This window comes from Petaurus breviceps, unplaced genomic scaffold (genome assembly GCF_028583685.1).
Source record: "Petaurus breviceps papuanus isolate PSGF00001 unplaced genomic scaffold, PetGlider_PUasm1.0 186, whole genome shotgun sequence".
Taxonomy (NCBI): Eukaryota; Metazoa; Chordata; class Mammalia; order Diprotodontia; family Petauridae; genus Petaurus; species Petaurus breviceps.
Window position 1 is genome coordinate 31,429,503 of NW_027185798.1, and position 14,062 is coordinate 31,443,564.

The 14,062-nt window shown below is 47.1% G+C and overlaps 1 protein-coding gene across 8 annotated transcripts; it reads left to right on the forward strand.

Moving 5' to 3' along the window:
* The first annotated feature begins 4,115 nt into the window (after positions 1–4,115).
* Positions 4,116–10,955, forward strand: RFX5 (regulatory factor X5). 8 transcript variants are annotated; one of them, XM_069090015.1, is made up of 12 exons: positions 4,116–5,189; positions 5,466–5,591; positions 6,131–6,318; positions 6,953–7,138; positions 7,390–7,423; positions 7,708–7,790; positions 8,141–8,263; positions 8,516–8,635; positions 8,775–8,856; positions 9,177–9,378; positions 9,473–9,564; positions 9,741–10,955. In XM_069090015.1, exons 4-12 carry the CDS (start codon positions 7,026–7,028, stop codon positions 10,707–10,709), a joined length of 1,818 nt encoding a protein of 605 aa, XP_068946116.1. In that variant the 5' UTR covers positions 4,116–5,189; positions 5,466–5,591; positions 6,131–6,318; positions 6,953–7,025; the 3' UTR covers positions 10,710–10,955. The 8 variants fall into 8 exon arrangements, with proteins under 8 accessions (XP_068946116.1, XP_068946117.1, XP_068946119.1 ...); XM_069090016.1 differs by having other exon boundaries at positions 5,469–5,591; XM_069090018.1 differs by having other exon boundaries at positions 5,469–5,591; positions 6,135–6,318.
* The last annotated feature ends 3,107 nt before the right edge of the window (positions 10,956–14,062 follow it).

A 14,062-nucleotide genomic window follows, 5' to 3' on the forward strand; every position in this document is an offset into this window, starting at 1 on the left:
ATTGAGTTGCAATTCACTTTTGTATTCCAGCTTCATTAATACAAAAAAATGTCAAGCTGTATGGATACAGTGGACTCACAAAACAGCAAAGATATGGTTCGGTCTTAACAAGTACTTCTCTTAACTCATCAGTAATTAGCATGCTCAAGCAACCAGAGGGCTTTCCCTATCTCATTCTGGGATCTTCTTGAAGCACTGCATATAAAACACAGCTAGATCTAAAAAACTGATGATCCTATTGATGGGGTGCTTGGGTGCCTATGTTTGTAACATCAGTTTGCAAAATCACACTTCTCTGCAGCCTCAGAGCATTAACTTTGCCCCTTCCCCTAACAGCACTCTGCCTAGCAACAATTCATGAACTGCTTATCTCTGCTTGGTACAATAACAAGCTCAACCTATGAATCCCTCACTAAACCATATCTAAGTAACTTTTTAGCTTAGACAAATGCTACACCTATGAATCTTTCAATGTACTACCTGTAAGCCAATTAGGCACATCCTGAATCCTCCTTTAGCCTAGGTTCCCAACATCCATCTTGTCAAACATGACACTGATGGGTAGCAGACTAAGCACTTCTCAATCAGCCCTGACTGCTAGCTGACTTAGTGATGTTTCAAGCATCAAGCCCAAAACCACACCTCCATGCAGCCCTCTCTTGGGCTATTTTCCAGTGAACTAATGGGCCTTTGAAGTTGACATTAAAAGTGCATGTTCCTTTAAGCACTGACCACTCCTTAACTCCTCCCTAATCCTACCTTACTGACCTAGTTAGCATAACTGACATCTATTTTACTATTTTAACTCTTCATAAACTATACCTATTATGTCTTTAAGATTGAAGGTTCTCTAAGAACTCTTGCCCACTGTAAAGCATAACAATAAACTTTTACAATCCTGACTTAAAAGATTGCTTGGGTCCTGTGAACTCATTCCAGACTGCCCACCTAGGGACTCTGGTCATTGGGGTTCCTGAAACACCTATCCTCCCACCTCACTAAGAATGATACAAATTAGTTCTTACACGAGTATGTCCATTCATTGGTTGTCTGACAAGGACCTCACATTTAGCCTAACCACAATTCAGTAAAAATCTATAGACTGCCCCCTCTCCCACCACTCTGCCACCATCCCTGCACAACAGCCCCCGGTGGCCTGGAGCCCAAGATCTTATTACTAAGTGAACAGCCTCCTGGTGGTGAGCTCAGCTAGGCCAGAGTTCAGAAAGCGGTAGACAGAGTTGATCACTGTAGGCCCTGATCTGTACCTTCCCAGCCCTGGAGAACCGGCTGAGTTTATGGCTCTTTGAATGCCTTCAATAACCTCTGCCTCACACCCTGAGGAGGCATCAGAAGAGGACTTTGGGAAGAAGAGATGGCTACCAATCCTCCAGGAAGCCTTCTCTGATCCCCTCCCCTGTGCCCTATGTCCCTATGGGCTATTTGCCCACCTTGTATGTACTTATGTACATAAAATTATGTACATAAAAAGTACATTTATGTACTTATGTACTTTTATGTACACTGTTATACATTATGGTATTTGCTTTTGTGGTATATAATCCTAGTGGCACAAGCTCACAAAGCATCTCAACAAAGCCTTTCCTTATCCCACTCAGCTGCTCAGGCCTCAACTCCAAATCACCTTGTGCTACCTACCTCTGTAACTGTTTTATACATGTGCCATCATTTTACATATGCTCCTTGAGGGCAGGGACTTTCAAGTGTGTCTTTGTACCCCTGGTTCCTAGCACTCTGACTGGTAAGTAGTAGTTATTTAATGTTTATTGATTAACTGACCTGATACTGGTTCCTAAGAGGGCAACTTTCCAGTAAACTCATGTTGAAGCTACAAACCTCACCAGTCTCGATTCAGTTAACTGGCTTAGTGCTTTCTGGAGCCTCTGGAAACTCTTCTGGAGATCTGCCATAGCTCTTGACCCACTGGCCAATCAAAAAGTATCTACTGAAAAACAAGCTTCCCTCCTCAGGCTTCAGGTGCATTTTAGCCTAGGGGCAGGGAAGATCTTCCAAATTTGTATTCCCATTACAGCTATCCCCGCCATCTGCTAAGTCTATGGCTGGTAGCTTCAGTTTCTTCCTTGAGAACATTATTGCTGTTTCATCAAGGTCTTTGGTCATCAGTCCCCGCCCTCACCCCCACCCTCAGCTAATTGGCCATTTTCAGAAGTTTTGTTCTAAGATTTATACCACATCTGGGCCGAAAAACAGTTACTCGATTGACAGGTCATTGTTCACTTGTCCCCCTTATAGAAAAGTCCCCAACCTTGTGACAGAGATGGAAGAAAAAAGAAAAGTATCAAATAAAACATTAAAAAGCACAGAAGAAAACAATCATAAAGGTTCAGAAACAAATGAAGCAATTTTGTTAAATTTGTTAATGTTTTACAAAAGAAAAACAAAGAAAAGTTGTGTGATGAAGGATCAATTTTGCCTAATTAGGATTGGATTCGATCACACAAAATGACACATGTTCACTAAAACTAATCATTAAAAGGAGTTTATTATAGGAAAAAGAAGGGTAAAGAACATTTCTTACATATGCAATATAGGTAACACAGCAAGGCTAATAAGCTTGGTAAGATTAAAAGTATTACTATAAGCATAGAAGAAAATGAAAGAGAAAACATCAGGAATTGGAGGAGCACCACCTCTTCACTTTTTCACAACGGCTGGGGAATCCCGGGTTTCAGCCTATGAGTCCCGACTGGGGGGTCCCAGGCAGAGTGTCCTCTCCATGGGTGAGATTCCAAATTGGGTTTCTCACTAACCAACTTTTAAGGAGTTTAGACAAAGAAGGCTTTGTCAAAGTGAGTTGGAAAAGAGTAAAGTCGGAAGAGAGAGATAAGGACTCAAGGATTGCTGACTGAATATAGGATAAGCAGGGGAAGCAAGCTAAATCAGCAAGGATGTGAAGGTGCCTGGTGGACATTCCAGTATCTGCAGCCAAGGTCTTTACTTACTAAACTCTGGGCGGATAGCCAGTCCTCCCAAAGTTTAAAAGAATCCAGGAATGGCTAGTTCCTGGGGTCTACAAGCACACACAGATAGTGGGTCGTACCAGGGCAGGGTCATAAAGGAAAAATTCATCATTATAACCCTTCAAAAGTTCACTATTTCATAAAGAACCTCTCTTTTTGTTCTTTATGTTTTCTGATGACTTAGTTCATTTCTTTAAAAAAAGCCAAATATTCAGTAGAAAGGTCTCCACCTTCACTGGTTGCTGGGTTAGGGTGAATGAATTCCTTTCACCTTTTTCCTGGCCTGAGCGCAGGCTGTATACCCCCATGTCACCTCCTCACATGCTGAAGAGTCTGAGGACAGGAAATCCCTACAATTGCCTTAAAGCTTGGATAAGCCTAATGAAGGCACTGTGGCTACCATGGCAAAGATGCCAGTTTCTCTTTCACATGTTTAGAGAACAGGTAGGAGCCAGGGATGACTCTTGTTAATGACTCCTTCTGTCTTTTCATGCCCTGCAATTCTTGGGTTGGCCTGGGTCCTCCACACTAGGGGTTCTTAACCTGGTCTGCAAACTTTAAAAAGAAAATTTTTTTTTGGTAAGTTTTTTCAACAGAATCGGGTTTTCTTGGCAATCCCACGTATTTTGTTTTATGCATTTCATTTAGGAAGTGCCTACTATGTGCCAGAACTCTGCTCCTAAGGATACAAAGAAAGGCAGAAGTCGGTCCCTGCCCCGAGGAGCCCCCAACCCAGTGGGGGGAGGCAACAAGCAACCAACGGCGTCCAAACAAGTCGCCAGGGGGTCGTTCTGGTCTGTCCAAACAAGCCGCCAGGGGGTCGTTCTGTTCTGTCCAAACAAGCCGCCAGGGGGTCGTTCTGGTCTGGCCAAACAAGCCGCCAGGGGGTCGTTCTGTTCTGTCCAACCGACTCTCAGCGACTTCATTTGAGGTTTTCTTGGCGAAGCCATTTCCTTCTCCAACTCATTTTACCAATGAGGAAACTGAAGCAAACAGGGGTAAGTGACTTATGGTATCTGAGACTGCATCTAACTTAGGTCCTCTGGACTCCAGGTGTGGTGCTTTATCCACTGAACCACTACTCCTGTAGAATGTGGGACTTTAGCTGGCACATGAAGAGCGTCAACAAGCCAGGAGGAGGCAAGCCAGTAAAAATGCCTGGAGTACAGAGTGCCTAGTGTTGGTGGCCTGAAAGGAGGCAGAGTGAGGTATAACAAGATTGCTAAGGTAGGAGGCGGCTGGTTTTCAACACCAGAGGATTTTATGTTTGGTCCAGCAGGTGGTAGTGATGGGGTGCTTGTGGTGTCTGTTTGTAACATCAGTTTGTAAAACCAGTCTGTAAAATCACATTTTCCCCTCCCCAGCCTCCGCCCCTTCCCCCTGCCAGTACTCTGCTCAGCAACAACTCATGAATTATCTCCCCTAGTATAATGGCCAGCTATGCCTATGAATCCTTCAATGCATTATCTGTAAGTTAACTCCTCAGCCAATTATAAACATTCTGAATCCCCGTTAGCCTTGGTTCCCAACATCCATTTTGTCAAACATGACACTGATGGGTAGCAGACTAGGCACTCCTCAGTCAGCCTTGACCACTAGTTGACTTAGTGATGTTTCAAGCCTAAAACCACCCTCCAGGTAGGCCCCCCCCCCTTGGGCTATTTCCCAGTGAATTATGGGCGATGCGCCTATGCAGTTGATATTAAAAATGCATGTTCCTTTAAGCACTGACCACTCCTTAACTCCTCCCTAATCCCACCCTTACTCACCTAGTTAGCATAATTGACATCTTTATAAACTATACCTATGACTTCTTTAAGTTTGTAGGTTCCCTAAGAACTCATGCCTGCCGTAAAGCCTAACAACAAACTTTTACCAACTTGACTCAGAATGCCTGGGTCACTCAGGGACTCTGGTTCATTGGAGCCCCTGAAACACCTCTCAGCCCCTCGGCAGGAGGGGTGGCAGAGTAAGACCTGCATTTCAGTAAGGTCAATGTGGCAGTGATCCTGGCAAGGAGACCCCCCCCCTCCCCCCAGCAGGCTAGTGCAATAGTGCAGGTGTGAGGTGACTGGGCCCACAGGTACCAGTCTCAGAGGAGAGAACGGGCCAAAGAAGAGACGTTAACATCGAGGGGCCTTGGCAAGTCGGATAAGGGAGTCCAGGGTGACATCCAGAACCGTCTGGGTGAGTGGTGACACCTTCAAAAGCAACAGGGAAGTCAGAAAGAGAAGGGGGTTCCTAGGTTTCAGCAGACTTGGGGTTGATACCCTGCCTACACCAGCAGAGCCGCTGTCAAGAAGCCTGGGCTGCACTGCTTTCGACTTCATAACGACCCAGAATACCAAGAATGATGGGCAGGTCTGGGGCTCTCCACACACAGACACACACACTCGGAGCTGCTGGGAGTTGGAAGGGCCCTCGGGAGATGATCTCATCCCATATTATCCCTCTTTGTCCCAGCAGAAGCTGCGGCCGTGGCCGAGCCCTCTCCGGGGCTCCCTGAGGCCCCGGCACCACCTGGGGGAGTCCAAGCGCTGCACTGATGGGCTGGCTGCATCCCGCCTGCGAGGGGCGCCCAGTGGTCAGGTGACTTGCATTTCTATGAAACCTCGGGCCCCAGCCGGGAGAGGAGGCGCAGCCCCTCCCCCCCACCCCGACTTGGGGCTACAACACAATTTAAAGGCTAGGTCTCTGCCGCCCCGTGGTGGGACGTGGGGCACGAGGCGAAGGGAAGCCCCCCGAGTGCGCCCGGCAGGCCAGCTGCTTTCCTGAGGGCCCCCGAGGGCGGGGCCCGCGTTTGCTCGCTGGGGGAGAGGGGGTATCCTCCATGCGGCCGCGGGCGGGCCGATGCCCGGCCGGCTCCCCGCCCGGGCCCACAGGCCGTGGCGCAGTAATTCCCCGTCCTTGTCCGCTGGTCCCGTCCGGGTGACAAAGCGGAAAGCACAAAGAATCCAGGGGCCCGGCTTTCCGGCCGCGGCCCCTTTAAGAGCAGAACCTCCTGGAGCTACCCGTCCCAACCGACCCCAACTTAACCGAAACCCAACCCGGACTTCCCCGTTACCGCTCAAATATTGCCAACTTTGGATTTTCCCTCCCCCGCTAACCAATTGGATCGCTGTTACTAGGCAGACTTAAGCTGTTACCGAAGTAAGTGAGGCGCTCTGTCTCTGGGAGGCGGCATGGACCAATAGCAGATGGGGCCGGCTGGTGTATCCGGGCAGATTGGGGCGGAACCAGCCAATCAAAAAAAAAAGGGCCAAGCAACGAGTGGAGCCGGGACGTGAAGCCGACCTAGAGTGGTGGTGGCTCCGAGGTAGTTTCTCTTTCTCTACTCCCTTTTTTCTTGTTGGGAAGAAGAGCGAACGCTTAAAGATGGGGAGGGGGCCGTGTTTGACGTAGAGCAAACCAGAGAGAATTTGGGCTGCATTTCCAATTCCTATTCCACTCCTCCAGCCACAAGCACACCCAGAGTCCCCCGTTCCTGGGACACCCCCCTCCCCGGGCGGGGACCTACCTAGCCACGCCCCGCGCCCCTTCCCCATTTTGCGACGCTTAGGGGAGCCGCGGCCCAGAGGTGACGGTGGGGCACTTGGACCGGCTAGGAACGGGGTGGGGGGCATATTGGGACTGATAGACGGGGCGGGGTGGGGGTGGGGCCGTGAGTCTGGGTTTTCTTCTGCTCCCCCCCTGCTAGCAGCCGCCCCAATTTCCCCTCTTCCTTCTGGTCGGATTTGGGGCAGGGGAGGAATGGAGGGAATGCTAGCAGCGGGTGTCGGCTTTCTGCATGTTCCCACATCCCCTCTGGGATTCACCTCGACCCTCAGGTAGCTAATTTTTAAAAGTTTGGTGGACTTTGCAGAGTTTAACTGCACTGAAGGGGAGGCGAGTAATGCCAGGAGGTCCGCTGGGGGTCCGGGTTCATAGGTTCTGTCTCTTTCTCCTTTAAGTGACTTGAGGGGTGCCAAGGGTAGGGAAGACACCCAAGATTTAAATCTGCCTCGCGCAAGTTCTAATGCCAGGATGGCAGAAGATGAACCTGATGCCAAGAGCCCGAAGACAGGTGGAGCGGCCCCAGGCAGCGGGGATGCTGGCGAGCCTACCACTCTACTGCAGAAACTTCGAGGGTCCATCTCGTAAGCCCCTATTCTATCCTGCTACCCCCCCCCCCAGCTCTAGCAGATCCTTGTGGGCCTCAGTTTCCTCATCTGTAAAATGAGAGGGTTGGACTAGATGCTCTAAATCTTATCAGTCACCCACCACCTAGCTGAGTGTTTCCAATGTGCAGGTACTGTGCTAGCTGCTTTCTCTCCCTTCCCCAGCAGTTAGACCCTAAAGGCTGAGCTAGAATGCTACCTGCTAACGGTCAGCTTTCTCTTTCCCACAGCAAGGCCGTACAGAACAAAGTAGAGGGGATCCTGGTGAGTAGCATGGGTCAGGGTCTGATAGAAATAATGGGTTCACAGGGGCAGAAGGAAGTTTAGTGGAAAGAAAATGGGAGGCGGAGCCAGCAAAGTGGTTTCTAATCATAGACATAGAGTAGAATAGATATGTGACCTTGGACAAGTCACTCAACCTGGTGAGCATGGGCTCCTTTGAGTATAAAATGAGGGACTGACTAAATCAGTGAGTGAGTGGGCATCACAGGACCCAGCACAGATCTCACTGCCACCTCTGCTTACCCTCTCTCTTTCCCCAATTCCAGCAAGATGTGCAGAGGTTCTCTGACAGCGACAAGCTGTATCTTTACCTTCAGCTCCCCTCAGGCCCCAGTGGTGGCGATAAAAGGTAAGCTTAGTACCTGCAGATGCAGTTGAGGGAAAGAAAAGGAAGGAGAGAAGTGGCTTGGCAGTGCCCCTGAATAGCCTGGGTTCACATTCTGCCTTTGCCACATGCTGGCTGTTACAGGCCAGGTACCCGAATCAGTATGAGGAATTTTCCCTATTATCAACGAAATAACAGATCTGGATCAAAAAAGGGAGGGGAAAAGGAGGAGCTGGGATTTTCTGTATTTCTGCTGTCCTGGAATCAGGTCATATGTTCGAGCATGCAAGGTGTATTCTGGGTGGACTGGGTGCTGTGGCAGGGAGTGGAAGCCTTCGTCTGGGGCCTCAGTGACCTCCTTCTCTTACCCCCAGCCACCTGGAGCCAAGTACACTCAGCCATGATGAGTATATGTATGCCTACAGATGGATTCGAAACCACCTAGAAGAACACACAGCCACCTGTCTGCCCAAGCAGGATGTTTATGATGCTTACAGGTGTGTGAGGGGAAGGGGCGCAGGCCAGTGCAGGCTGTACACTCAGTTAGACTTCTGTGCACCCCAGATCCCTACATACTCTTATTCACCACTTGATGTTTCTTTCACCTCCTTGTCATCCTCAGCTCTCCTACCTACCCCTCCCCCAGCACACACACACCTATTCCAGCTGAGGCCCCCACCCATAATCCCTTCCACTCACTGGTCTTCCTTCTTTCGGCACCTGGCCATCCTTGATTCCACCTCACCCAGAAGGTACTGTGAGAGCTTAGCCTGCTGCCGGCCACTCAGCACTGCCAACTTTGGCAAAATCATCCGGGAAATCTTCCCTGACATCAAGGCCCGGAGGCTGGGAGGCCGGGGCCAATCCAAGTATCCTTGGATGGAAATATGGGAAAGCGAGTGCTGCAGGACCAAAATGAGAACATTTGGGGGGAGGGGCAGAGAGTGCAGTATTCTATAAGGTATTGGGATATCCCTTTCTGGGAGCTTCTCCTTAACTTAATACCAGATATTGCTACAGTGGTATCCGAAGAAAGACCCTGGTATCTATGCCATGCTTGCCTGGACTCGACCTCAAGGGCTCAGAGAGTGTGAGTAACAACAAATACCACTCTGAGACCTCCCCTCCCATCCCGGGGTGAGAATCTCTGAGGTTCACTGGGCACACTGTGAAGCCTTTCTTGGTTTGGGTTACCTGTCCTGGATGCTTCATACCTAACTATCCTAGACTGGGACTGTGGAGCACCTGGGATTCTGGCAAAGGGCAGGTTCAGACTCCGGTCCCTTCCCTCTCCATGCTAACGCTGGCCTTAGTTTGCTCATCCACAAGGGTCTGAATCCCTGGAGAGGGCACAGGGGTTTCCCCAGGCTTGGACAGGTAGCTAGGAGTGTCATCATCCCCCACCTGTAGCCAGAGTTGGGCCCAGAAGTGGGCCCAGGTCCTCGGGATGAACTAGTGGAAGCAGCCTGTGCCCTGACCTGTGACTGGGCAGAGCGGATATTAAAACGCTCCTTCAGCTCCATCGTCGAGGTGGCCCGATTCCTGCTGCAGCAGCATCTCATCTCTGCTCGGTCCGCTCATGCACATCTCCTCATGGCCATGGTACTCGCTGGTATGTTGACATGATTTCCCATTATCTGAGAGTCCTGACTCACACCCACTTCATTTCTGCACAGCTCATGCTGGAAAATCTTGTGCCTTTTCAGATGAACCTGAACGGCTCCCACGGGATCCCGCATCTGCTACCAAGAATGGTCTGGAGAACCCAGAAGCAAGAGCCTCTAAAAGTCAGCCCCAGGTGAGGAGGCTGAGTAACTCTAACTTGTAGGCCTTAGGATAAGGTGAGCATAGGCAGAATGGGGCAGGAGCTCATATATTACTTCTAGCTGTTGACCTGTGCCTTCGTCACCTCCATGCCTGTTTCTCCTATCAGTCTTTCCCCATCCCTATACTTTGCTCCTTTACTCTTTTCAGCCTCCCAAGGAGCTGGAGCCCCGAACTGGGTCTGCTGTCCCAGTTCGAGGGGAGCGAAAGAAAACTGCAGAAACCTCCGCCCCAGCAGCCAGCAGCCCCCAAGTGAATGCTCTGGTTGCCCGACTGCCTGTGCTCCTCCCCCGGGTACCCCACTCACAACTTCCCCGGCCTGTCCGAGTCTCCCCACCAGTCCTAGCCCCCAAACTTCCCTCAGGTACCCTAAAAGTCACTACACTGCCTTTGTCCAGTGGGGCTGCGGTATCCCGGGGAACTCTGCCCATCATCAACATGATCTTGCCCACTGTATCTGCCGTGCCTATACCTGGGAGAGCTCCACCGGAAGGTCCCACCCAGTCCCAGGGCCTTGAGAAAAACAGGGAGATAGGCCCAGGGGGGGACTTGGGACCACGGGGCAAGGGAGTGAAGAGGACAGCTGAAGTGCCTATGAGTGACAACAGAGGACAAGAGCTAGCAGCCAAAGTAGTAAGCCAAGATACAGAAGAAATAGGGATAGATGCCAAGCGTAAAAGAGGGCGTCCTCGAAAGAAATCAAATGGTGAGGGGGAACAGAGCTCCTCCCCCGAGAAGCCACTGCCTGCTACAGACTCTGCCCATTCCCCCAGGGTATCACAGGAGTCTTGGGGCTTTGCAGGGGAGAGTGACCTGGCTAGAGGGTCAGTGGGAAAGATGGAGGAGAAAAAAGTGCCTTCTCTTGGCCAGGAAGATAGTAGTGATTTCAAGGGAGGAAGGGGACCCATTACCCAATATGCCAAAGAACTAGGGGACAAAAGTCTTGTCGCTCCTAAAGTGAGTGTCATTAAGGGCAACAAAAGCTGGGAGGGAGCCACCCAGTCCATGAGAAAAGAGGCAGCTGGACCCACGGGGCAAGGTAATAAAGACCCAAAAGGGAATGTGTCCCAAGGCTCCCTATTCTTTGGACATAAAGATCCCAAAGCAACACCCCCTTAATAGGTAAATGGGAGAAATTCGAATATCCCTACATGTACCCAATTTGTCCATCTAAGAAGGATCCCTTCTCTCTGACCCTGCTTGTTATATGGCCATGCCCTTCCCAAGGGAGACTTGTCCTAATTCTTCCCCTTCTGGACTTCTTTGTTCCCCAATCTGAGCACATCTTGTCCTTCCCTTTGCCCTTCCCCGCCTAGTACCCTTGGCTTCTGTGCTACCTATCAATAAACCTACCATGTCCTACTACCTACATCTCTTTGCCTTTCTTTCAGGGAGTTGTGAGTACCAGATACGAGCTGAGTGTAGACTGAATGCTCAGCTTACAGGTTGGACAGTCTAGCCCTAAAAGAACAAAGCATTTTAAAGCTGCAAAGAGCCTTAGGGAGCAGTTAATGCAGAGCAGGAAAGAGGCCTCTGGGCTTAAAGGACTTGTCCATCTCTTGTTGATATTGTTCAGTTGTGTCCTGCTCTCTGTGATCCCTTTTGGGCTTTTCTTGGCAGAGATTCTGGAGTGGTTTGCCATTTCCTTCTCCAGCTCATTTTACAGATAAGGAAACCGAGGCAGAGTAAAGTGACTTGCCCAGGATCACCCATCTATAAATGCTTAAAGTCAAATTTGAACTCACAAAGCTGTCTTTTTAATTCCAGCTTGCTCTATCTGCCTCTATTTGTGGTCACCCTTACTGAACTAGCCCATTCCAGAGGATCAAGATAGGAATGAACATCTAATTAATTCATTATTTCTTATGAAACATTTTTTCCTTGAACAAAAGTTGGTCTCTCTATAAAATATTTTTTATTCAGAAAATCCTTTACTCTTCAGTTTCCTTACACTACTGGAATCTTTAGTCTGATTTTAGTCTAATAACTCATATCTTAATAATAAGCCGACTTCTCCTACCTCCTCTCTTCAGCACAATTGAGAATCAAACAACTGATATTCATGATCACTGTATCTTTCCCAGTTCCTTCCACCATCTTTCACATTCTTGTCAGAACAAGAAACTTTATACTTACACATGCCAATAGAGAGTTCCATGGAGGACACATAGATCACATCCCATACACAACGGCAGTGCCTTCCTAGTAGGACCAAGCACCCGTTTTTTCCCCTATCAAGAGCCTAGAAAGGAATGAACAACTTATTTCCTCTGAGGGTTTGAACGAAAGGTTGAGAAAGAAAAATACATGGTGTACTTGGACTTCTCATTCACTTTTAACATTAAGAACAAGGATCATAAAACTATTAAATACACCCAATTAATGTTAAACATACCTCAATTCTGTATTATTGTCAGTTAAGGAATTGACAAAGAAGGAAGAAGTAGACTAAGAAAGGGGAGGTGAGGAGGAAGAGAGACAAATTGTTATAAAGGCAAAGAAAATCACAGAAACAAATACCATTCACATATACCTGCCTCTGCTCACTGCTCAGTAGTGCTCTATACACTATGTTCTAAACAATTGGAACTCTAGTCCTGAACTCAACAGACCACCTTAAAACTTATGTGCCATCTCCTACAGAGAGCCTTATTTAAGAACTTATTTTACACCTGGGCAAAAGGCAGCAAAAAATCCTATCAGTCCCAGAAAGAGGTGGGAAGTGAAGAAGGGCTGGTAATGAAATCAGCCCTGCAGGCCATCTGGTGGCTTAGTTTACTTAATTATAATTTTGAAAATTGTATCGACAGGTTTTCTTTTTACATGACCTACATTTCCCACATTTCCTACATTTCTACTCCCAGTGCCATCTTTTATAATAAAGAAGAGGAAAAAAAGCAGTTCAACAAAAATAGTCAACATATCCCCCCAAAATATGACATTTGCTTTTCTACCTCTGAAAAAAGACAGATGCTTTTCTGCCTATTGGGGGAAGGAGGGTGTCACATTTGGTCATATTTCACAACATTTAAGAGTTGTTGGTTTCTTTAAATTCTAAAATTAAACACCAAAAAATTTCTAATTTCATATATCCAGCAAAAGTCATTAAATACATTGTTTTAATGGTTCTGCCTAATTTACTTTGTGTCTCAGTTCATATTTCTTCCTTTGCTTCTCTATTATAGTAAGTAGGCACATTAATATTCTATCCCATATATAACACAATTCATTTAGCCATTCTACAATCTATGGGCCTCTGCTTTGTTTCTAATTATTTGCTCCTAAAAAAAAAAGTGCTGCTAAAATATTTTAGTGTACATAGAGCGTTTTTATCATTTAACTCCTTGAGATACACCTCTAGCAATGAAATCTCAAGGCTGAAGAGAATAAACATTTTTTTAGTCACTGTCTTTACATAATTCCAAATCTTAAGAACGGCTGCACTGACTATTCACAACTCCAGCAACAATGTATTAGCATGTCCACCTTTCCATAACTCCTTCAACACCGACCATCCTTGGCCATCTTTGGCAATTTACTAGGTATGAAGTAAAACCTTAAAGTTGTTTTTATTTATATTTCTCTTATTTTTAGTGATTTGGAACATTATTTCAAATAGTTAATAGTTTGCAATTCTTCTATTGAAAACTGTCCAAATAATTTGACCATTTGTGAATGCAAAAGGCCCTGTGCTAAACTGTTGAAAGTATAAAAAGCAAGATAATCCCTGCCCTCAAGGAGCTTACTTTCTAATAGGAGAAGGCCATACATGTGGAGGAGTGGGGTTTGGAGGTGTGTTTTGGGGGAGGCACAGGAATAGTCAGTAGATCCAAAGACAGCTGGCATGCTCTTTCCAGCAGGTCTAATGCAGAAATTTGTTTTGTATGACTATACATATTTATAATGGGTTTTGTTTTTCTTTTCTTCTCGAGAGTAGTGAAGACTGAGAAGGGAGCAAAAAAACTTGGAAATGAAAATAAAATTTAAATTTTTAAACATTATCTGCTTCATATAACCTATATATATTTATATAACCTATAACAAATTACTTACATTTTTAGGGAAGTGGAGGGGACCAAGGGAGGGAGGGAGAAAAATTTGGAACTCAAAAAAATTTTAAATGAATATTTAAAACTGTCTTTCCATGTAACTGGAAAAAATTTTTAAAAAGTTATGTCTGATCAAGAAATAGTAGTCTTAAGCTGACTGCAGTTCTTAGAGCTAAAGGCAGAATGGGGGGAGGGGGAGAGTGTTCTGATAGAGTAGCATGTTGGGTTTGGGTTGGGCTAGATATGAAGAACTTTCACCAACAAGAAACTAAACTTTAAGGGAGAGAGTTGTTGGAAAAGAAGAAAAATTTGCCCTATCCAGAACATGGAGGTATCTGCACCAGAGAGGCAGGTAAAGGTTGTATTTGGACAGGAGAAATTTGGCAAAATTTGGGAGAAACTGATGAAAATCTAAAAGAGAAC

Coding starts and splice junctions, on each gene's coding strand:
- RFX5 (XM_069090015.1), top strand. CDS start 7,026: ATGGCAGAAGATGAACCTGATGCCAAGAGCCCGAAGACAGGTGGAGCG. Junction 7,139..7,389: donor AAACTTCGAGGGTCCATCTC/GTAAGCCCCTAT, acceptor TCTTTCCCACAG/CAAGGCCGTACAGAACAAAG. Junction 9,565..9,740: donor CCTCTAAAAGTCAGCCCCAG/GTGAGGAGGCTG, acceptor TACTCTTTTCAG/CCTCCCAAGGAGCTGGAGCC.